Source organism: Peromyscus californicus, unplaced genomic scaffold (genome assembly GCF_007827085.1).
Source record: "Peromyscus californicus insignis strain IS unplaced genomic scaffold, ASM782708v3 Scaffold_7__1_contigs__length_154581171, whole genome shotgun sequence".
Classification (NCBI taxonomy): Eukaryota; Metazoa; Chordata; class Mammalia; order Rodentia; family Cricetidae; genus Peromyscus; species Peromyscus californicus.
The window spans coordinates 35,677,090-35,686,479 of NW_026294595.1; the positions used below are offsets into that span (position 1 = coordinate 35,677,090).

Below are 9,390 nucleotides of genomic sequence, written 5' to 3' on the forward strand. Positions count from 1 at the left end.
AGCCTGGACAGACATCTAAAGTTCCTTTGTAAAGTTGGGGCATCTGTCTTCAGCCCACAGGCCTAGAGTCTCTCAGTCACTTCTCTCTGTGTCTTGTAGAATGTCTGGCAGTTTCCTCTGCAAAGCAGGAACCTGAAGGACCATTTTGCCAAGCAAAGTTCAGTGGTCACCTTCCTATGGGTCCTGCATGTCCAGTCAATCAAGAAGTCCAGGCAAGAACAGTTTCTTGCCCAAATGGCTATTTTTGTCAATAAGAAGATAAACTCCATATGGAGTGTCTTCGAAGTCCATCCTCTTCTCTGAAGTAAATTGGTGCTGCCAGGAGCAAACATGTCTCATTGTCCAGAAAGTCTAAATTTTTAAAACATTTTAAATGCCATATTTTTAGGTCTTTGCAGTATTTGGAGATTACCTATCTATCTGAAATATATCTATGTATACCTAGAAAAGTTAACATGACTATAAGTTTGATTATCACAGAAGACTAATTGTTCCATTACAATTTAAATGAGTTGTATAAACATAATATCTTAAACAAGAGTAAAAATACACATACAGTATAACAAAATTAACTTTAAATTTGTATCAATAAACTAAAATCTATAGCAATATAAAACATTATTAAACAAGTTGCTCTTTAAAAGTAGATTCAATAATCTACCTTTTCATCCTATCATATCTATATCATATCCCCTTTTCTTCTTTAGAAAGAAATCACATTTATAATCAACCTGCTTTAAATAAAAATATTGGTTTTGTTGTGTCCCACACCAGAGGGCTCTTCTGATATGGGACAGAAAAATCTCTTAACCATTTTTTTAGTAATATGCTTTGGTTTAGAAAAGGAGTGAGCCAGTTCCATCTCCAAAGCCAGCTTGGTTTATTTGGGAATTTGGGCGTAGCTTCTCTTACTACTTCCTGCTGGATGGGGGTGCTATATCTCATGGGGACACAAAGAAAATTTTAGGATTGTGGTATAGTCTGTGAGGCTGTATTGTCTGAGCTAGTTGCCTTGAAACCGTTCTGGATGTTGGATCATCTGGGCCATGGTGTCATCGGAGACCTTTCAGGGGGTCTTGGCTGGTCAAACCTGATGTATCTTAATCTGGAACAAATCCATAGCCTCTGACTTTCTGTGGAAACAAAAGCAGAGCCTTCTTTCCAAAGCAACATATCCTTAGATCCAAATTTTAAAGTCAAGGTATTTTTAAAATATACATATTGGCTTAATTCAACAGCTTTTACAATCAAATGTTTTTCTGCAGTTAGGAATCCCAAAAAACAACACAATGCAGAGTCTCTGTGTGATATCCATCTCATGGCTTATTTTTTATATTACCTTTACTGTCTCTTTAAAGACTTTTTTTTTTTTTTGGTTTTTCAAGACAGGGTTTCTCTGTGTAGCTTTGCGCCTTTCCTGGAACTCACTTGGTAGCCCAGGCTGGCCTCAAACTCACAGAGATCCGCCTGCCTCTGCCTCCCGAGTGCTGGGATTAAAGGCGTGCGCCACCACTGCCCGGCAAAGACTTTATTTTTTAAAACAATCTATTTGTTTATATAACTGCATATAACTGTATATATTTTTTTCTCTCTCTTTCAAGCTACATACATTTTTACACACATTGTAAACTATTCCATCTGAATCTGTCTTATTGTGAACCTATTGCTTTAAACTGAGCATTCTAAGACTGAAATGGTGCTGTGGCTGATGGCTCTGCCCCTGTCAGCTTCCCAACATGGTGGTGGTACAGTTTACTGCCAGCTCTGGGTCTAGAGCCATGTGTACTATCAGAAGCAGTTCTATCAAAGCAGCATGTAGCCCAGAAACCTCTTTTTTTTTTTTTTTTTTTTTTTTTTTATTAACTAGCAAAAACTAAATCCACCACACAGCAGCAGTATAATGTGCAGCTTGGAGACGCCTCCTTCTTCCAGCCACACTGCCGCTCAAGCTCGCACACCAGGAACCTGCCATAGTAGCTCAAACCTGCAGGTTGCCGCTAACTTGAGAGAGACAACTAGGAAACTGTTTTTAGCTCCGTTTTAGAATCTTCTTTCTCAGGTTTTAGGTGGAAACTCTATCTGAACACACACCCCCACACCAAAAGGAGAAAATTTTTCAAAGATGGTAGAGCATACATTAAACACTGAAGAAAACTGGAACTCATGGACAAATAAAGGCTGCCTAAGTTTTGTTAAAGAAAGAGCATCAGACACCAAGCCCTCAAGAGTGGTGCAGACGAGAGCAGCCCTAGAAGACTTCTTAGGCAAAGGGCCCAACAAGAAAATCCTGACTGGAAATGAGGAGCTAACAAGGCTTTGGAATCTCTGTCCTGATAATATGGAAGGCTGTAAATCAGAGACAAGAGAATATATGCCAACTTTGGAGGAGTTCTTTGAAGAAGCCCTTGAACAAGTAGATCCTGAAAACATGGTTGAAAGTGAATATAAAGCTGTGAACAATTCAAATCATGGGTGGAGAGCTCTGAGACTCTCAGCTCGGAGAAGCCCTCACTTCTTCCAGCCAGCCAGTTGTGGTGGTGCACGCCGGTAGGATTTGCTGAAGGAGGTGGAGGCTGGAGAGATGGCTCAGAGGTTAAGAGCACTGACTGCTCTTCCAGAGGTCCTGAGTTCAATTCCCAGCATCCACGTGGTGGCCCACAACCATCTGTAATGAGAATAAACAAACATATGGAAGCAATGAAGAGCATTGATATCTGTCTTACCTTCACAAGTAAGCCCCTTTCTAAGGTTCAAGAGAGACCTACAAATGTTTTTAAAGTGCTTTGGTTGTGAATAGAATACCTGATGACCTGAGACATCCGGAGGAGTTTGATGAATCAATAGCGTTTTTTTGTGAGAGCTTTTATCCGGGAAATTGTTCAAGTCAGTTACCATTCTGTCACTATGACAAAATGCCTGAGGTAACCACTTTATAAAAAGAGAAAGTTTATTTTTGTTCACAGTTTTAAAGCTTCTGGCACATGATCAGTTAACCCCTTTGCTCTGGACTTGTGACACAGCGGCAGATCACGGCAAGCCTGCAAAGCAGAAGAAAACAGTGCACTGCCCTAAACAGAAAGTGAAGGAGAGAGAGAAGAGACTGTGTTCCCACACTCCCATGGATAGAGAGACTTCCCCGGCCTCACTTCCCAACGAATCCAATCTGGAAACCAAAACTAACACCTGGACCTTTAGGGAACAGTCAAGTTCTGAACCACAGGAGGAAAGAAACAGAAGTTTCTAGATGTTGAACTTAGACAAATAAATTAGGCATTTATTCTAAGCTGGAAAAGTTGAGAGAGGAACAGACAGTTTGGGAACAAAATAAGGAGTGCAACTTACAACTTTCCAAATGTCAAACTGGAGATGCAAGTTTTTGTCTGTTTGTTTAAGGAAAACAACATTCTGGGGTTGAGCTCCTCCGACTAAGTAACATTTAGTTGATAGGTTTCTTTTCCACAGGACTTCTTGGTACTTTTTGTACACTAATGCACAAGAGAAACTCAGCACGGAATCCATAGCATTATGTAAATTTAGTTGATCTGGGCCATCTCCTCTGAGAACTCAGTCTTGTTGTTCTCTTACTATATACTACAGTTCAAATTTAAGATGCATGCCCATGCCACCCTACAGGGGTGAAGCCTGGGTATGGAGTGAGTTGGATTGATTTAATAGTCATGCATCGGGAAAATATGCTAAGACTGAATCATCTATCCTACCTGAGAGAGTTATCACTTTATAAAATTCATGCCTTGAAAGGCAGGTATTAATGGGGAGCACTCGGCTAAAAGCCAAGAGAAAACAATACTAAATTTATTGGGACCCGGAGTGAGTGATGTATAATGTTAAGGATGGCCTTGAAATTTTCTAGTGTAGAACAAAAGTTCTGGTCTGAGTGTTTCGTCCTTGTAGATTAAAAAAAAAAAATTCAATCTGTATACATGAGAGCAATGCATCTTTCTTAGTTAATTATCTCAATTTAGTTTCTACCTATATTTCCAGTAAAAAAAAAAAAAAGCCTCAAAGGCTTTTGAACCTCATCATCAGGGATAGTAAGCAATGAACCACTTCTCAGTATGAAGTTTGTCACTCAGTTCCCATTGCTGCACTGGGATTAAGATGGCTCAGTGATTAAGAGCACTTGTTGCTCTTACAGAGGACCCTGGTTCAGTTCCCAGCATCCACATGGTATCTCAAAACCTTTGCTTTAGATCCAGGAGATCTGATGCCCTCTTCTGGCCTCCACAGACACCAGGCACTGATGTGATGTACAGTCCTATTTGCAGGCAAACCATTCATACAAGGGACATGGGAGGGATAGGAGAGAGGAGAGGGAGGTCGAATACAACAGGTTGCCCATATCCCCGTCAATGCATGCCCCTGATAACCTAACTTCCTTTCACTAGAAACCTGTTACACCTGCAGAACCTAAATAAGGATAGTAATGGGATGTATTTCTTAGTCTTCCAAAAAAAAGTAAATAACAGTGGGCTCGGAGTGTAGTGGGAGAGGAGCCACTTCGCATATGTGAGGCTCTCGGTTCCATCCCTAGCAAAGAAAGACGAACATAGAGAGGAGAGAGGGGAAGAGGAAGAGGAGGTGCGCTTGCTGTATGCTAGGGAAAGTGGAATTCAACACAGACAAACACAGTCCATCCTACAGTTACCTGGGAAGTGGATATTCTTGCCATAACAAAGACAAAGTTAAGACATTGTTCAAATTTATATGAAATCTAGGTAGGCTACCTCCAAAACTCCATTTCTACCATTGTGTAATACCACATCTCAACAAAAAGAGGTTTATTTTGGAATCCAGGTTAACAGAACAGACTCGAGTGTGCTGTCAGATCGACATTGTCTCCAGGCTGCTGAAGAGGGTCCTGACAGGCTCTTCATATCCAGCCTTATCCTGTGCTCCACGCTCTCCGCTTGATGTGTGTATCTCCCAGTCAGGCCACTTTCATCTTCATGAAAACAAGAAAGATCCTATCTTCTGTTTCTCTTTACACTAACACTGTCGACTTGGCACTTTATAAATACTGTAAATAAGTGGCAAATAAACACCACAAGTGAATCAGAAGGAATTCTGGGATCAACAGCATTTAGTTAGCCCTGGAAGTCCATCTCAAACAGCCCCTCCTCTGTGGATAATCCAGCAGATCCTGAGGCAAAGTGATTGTCTCCTGCCTCTCGGTGCTTGAGCTCATAGGACACTTAACTGCACTGGCTTTTTGTAAGAGTGGTTGTGCCACCCGATTCTACACACAGAGGAAACATGTGAAGACCAGCCTGGTACCCTGCAGCCTGACACACGGTGCATAGCAAATTCTCAATAAAGATTTGATTACTGAGAGGAGAAAACACCGTTGGAGGTGCTTGGAAACTTTGTGTTATCTCATATATGAAGGAGCATCCTTCAACTGATTGAGTGGCAGCTGAAACTCACAGAAGGAACGTGAGATCAGGAAGGCTGATTGCTAATTAGCAGGCTGCTCTCATGATCCTTGCATTTATTTGGTTGCTAAATGCAAACTCTTCCCAAAACAAAAAACTCCCGGGTGATTTCTGAGGTCACTAACATAATCCTGTGAGTGTATTTTTCTATCCATCTCCCTAAACTCTACTCTCACCCCCAAACAATTATCTTAAGCAATTTATAATGCGTGTCTTATTTCAATTCCCATGATACTTGGCAGAGTAAAACATTTCATAATTCTTATTTCCTGCCTCACACAGCATCTCAACATTTATGTTCAGGTATGAGATCTGAATGCTTCCTCAGACTGTTCCCCGAAATGCTCTTGGGAGAATGAGTACTGAGTTCATCTAGCACTATCTAGTACTATCCCGAATGGAGCCTAAAGCCTAAAGCTGTCTTTTCTCTTTCAACTCTCTCTCTCTCTCTCTCTCTCTCTCTCTCTCTCTCTCTCTCTCTCTCTCTCTCTCTCTCTCTCTCTCTCTCTCACACACACACACACATACTCTCACACATACACACACACTCTCTCTCACACACTCATCTGTGTGTGGTGTGTTTTGCATGTTTGTTGTGCACATGTGTGTACGTGTGCATGTACATGTACATTTATAGGTCAGAGGTTGACACTAGGCGTCATCCTCCACTACTTCTCACTTTATTTCCTGGGGTCTCTTGCTGAAGGACCTCACTGGGTCATCCACTCTATCTAGCCAGCTTGATCTGGTAATTCCTCTGAGAGAGCTGGGATTCCCAGAGGGCTGCCATGCCTGCCTAGAGTTTTAATGTCAGTGCTGAGAATGAGAACTCCATCCAGTCTTATACACTAGGGGGGCAAGCAGTTTATCCACTAAACCACCCCTTAGCCATCCCTGCAGCTTCTGGATCCTTCTCACCACATTGCACAAGAAAGTCACAACTAAGTAACTGGTGCCTTGGCAGTATTTTGATGTGCCAGTTTCTCTGGCAGTACCAACCTACCCAACTAATTCATGTTTTCCTAATCACATCCATTCTTTGCCACCCCACCTTCTGTCTCATAACCTAAACCTTTAAAACTAAGTCTAGAAAGTTTTTTCGTTACCAAGGTCATTCTTTGTCCCCAGACCTTGAAGTTTTCCTCACCCTTGGTTCTCTGCCTAGATACTGCACATCTTCATTCCTCTTTCACAACTTTGGGGGACAGCTTTTCTCCAGCCACGTGTGGTAGCTCCCTTCAAAGTCTTCTTTTATTGTCATGAATTGTATTTTCTAATGTGGCAATAACAGTTTTCCATACAGTTTTTTTTAATACCCATTCACCCTCTCCCTCCTTAAACGCCAGTATTCTCCCTCCCTGCTTTCCTATTACCTGTGTTCTACTGCCCCTCCCCCATCCCCAATGGCATCTTCCTAGTTTCCTGGCTTCTGCAGATACTCCAAGCTAAACATCCAAAATTAGAGATCTTATTTTGATTCCCTCTCTGAGGGAGGGATTTGATGGAGACATAGCATTTAAGGATGCGTGTTCCAAGGTCTCTGGTTCTCTGCACATTGTCCAGTTGTGGTTCTTTGCGTGCCAGAGCAGATGGAGGACACCAAAGCAGGACCAATGTACAAATGGACTCACAGAGACTCTGGCAGCATGCACAGGGCCTACATGGGTCTAAGGTAAATGGGATCCCAGCAGTGAGAGGGAGAGTGGACACAAGCCCCCATCCCTAACACAAAAGCTATCTCCAATTCCTAAGCCCTCACAAAGGAAAAATAAGTTCCCTCCAACTGAATCTCACTGGCTATTCAAACCACTCTTTTTTTTTTTTTTTTGAAGACACAAAACTTAATTTAATAGAAATTTTGTTGGTAGTTCTTACACTCTCAGTGTGAGCTGTGCAGAACTGGCTGCCCCACAAGTGGCCCAGTCCTGGGGGCAAGGGAGAAAGGGGATGAGAAGACCCCCATTCTTCCTCAGTCCTGGGGGTGGGGGGACACCACCCCTTTCTCCTGCCCTCCTCTGAGATCCAGGAAGGAGAGCAGATTGAAATATCAAGCCTAGGACTTTTCCTCCACACCCCTGTTCATGGAGTTGGAGGGTAGTGACCACGGGTTGAGAGATAAAGGGACACAAGGAAAAGATGTTGATTCAAATGAGAAGCCAGGAGGTGAGGGCTGAAGGAGAATTAAGACAAACACCAGTAAAAAAAAATGGGGGGAGGGGGGAACAGAATCAGAATCCACCCCAGATCTGAACCTGCCTGGAAAAAAATGAAAAGTTCCTGAGTCTCATAGAGACATTATTGGGAGCAGCCAGCTCTGCAGCGGGGTGTTCAGGCCTCAGTCCAGCCCTGGAGGCAGGTGGTATGGCCTCTACAGCTCATCCTTGGCCTGGCCAGTGGCATCCTCCTCATCTTCCTCCTTCTCATCATCATCTTCATCTTCATCTCTGTCATCTTCATCCTCTTTGTCCTCAGCCTCTTCCTCCTCTTTATGCTTCTTGTCTTCTTCTTCTTCCTTCAGCCTCTGCTCCTCATCCTGCTTGTCCTTCATCTGCTTTTCAGAAGCCTTGGTGACACCCCATGTCTCATTGCCAAACTCCTCTGCATAGGCCTCACCGTTAGTGATGAGAAAAGTTGTCAAAGATTGTGCCGGACTTGACCTGCCAGAGATCTTGGCCTAGTACAGCAAAATTATCATAGGCATAGATGTTGGCATCCGGGGAGTACTCAGGGTTGTCAATTTCTGGGTGTATCCAGGTACCCTTGTAATCCGGGTTGTCAATCTGACGTGGCTTCCACTCGCCCTTGTACTCAGGATTCTGAATGACTGGTGGTTCCCACTCCCCATCCATCTCTTCATCCCAGTCCTCAGGCTTCTTAGCATCAGGGTCAGGGATGTGCTCAGGCTTGTCCCAGTCCTCAGGTTTAGAATCTGTGGGGTCATCAATCTTGGCTCGTTCATCCCAGTCTTCCGGCTTGGCAGCATTAGGATCCTTTATCTTCTTGGGTGGCAGAAAGTCCCAATCATCCTCCAAGGAGCCTGACTCCACCTGGCTGTTGTCAGTTTTCACCTCATAGGTGTTGTCTGGCTGCACAATCAGCGTGTACAGGTGTGTGTGAATTCATCATCCTTACACCGGATATCCTTGTTGATCAGCACATTCTTGCCCTTGTAGTTAAAGATGACATGAACCTTCTTGGTGCCAGGACCGCAGATGTCCGGACCAAACATGATGTTGTATTCCGAGTCTCCGTGCATGTCCTTCTGGTCCAAACTACCCGGAAACAGCTTCACATAACCGCCCCCACAGTCGATATTCTGCTCATGCTTCACCATGAACTGTACCACCAGTGTCTGGCCCTTGTTGCTGAAGGGTTCGAATCTAGCGGACAGCGCGTAAAACCGGGCATCTTGACTTGTCTTCAGCCCTTTATCCTTCTCCTGGTCCCCGTAGAATTTGCCAGAACTGAGGATAAATTTGCCAAAATCGGACTTATGTTTGGATTCGACCCAGCGGTTGGTCCAGTCATCTCCGTCCAAGAACTGCTCTTTGAAATAGACGGCAGGCTCTGCGGCGGCCAGGCCGAGGAGGCCGAGCAGGAGCGGCACCGGCACCGAAAGGAGCATGGCGGGCCGAGGGGGCGGCGTCGCACGGGCCCTTTAAAACGATCGTCAGGCAGCGGCTCTGCGGTACTTCAAACCACTCTTAACAAAACAAAACTCAATGGCATTTTTGGAGGTTCTTTTTTTTTCCCTTATAAGGCTTTTGCATATATATTATGGCTTCCAATTTTGTGTCTTTATGGAATTTCTGCGTGTGCAAATGTGTGTGTGTGTGTGTGTGTGTGTGTACATTTTTGTGCTTTTTCTTTGACTCTTTTTCTTCTGTTTTTTTCTGATTCTGATTAATTATTTTTATTTTATCTTACTTTTTATTCT

At 43.5% G+C, this 9,390-nt stretch overlaps 1 protein-coding gene across 1 annotated transcript; it reads right to left on the reverse strand.

Moving 5' to 3' along the window:
• Positions 1–7,294: 7,294 nt before the first annotated feature.
• On the reverse strand, positions 7,295–9,106 carry LOC128100818 (calreticulin-like). The gene is given in 3 exon segments (XM_052723474.1): positions 7,295–8,082; positions 8,084–8,566; positions 8,569–9,106. Coding segments are annotated over 3 exon segments (1,254 nt in total). The 5' UTR covers positions 9,079–9,106; the 3' UTR covers positions 7,295–7,821.
• Between the last annotated feature and the right edge of the window lie 284 nt (positions 9,107–9,390).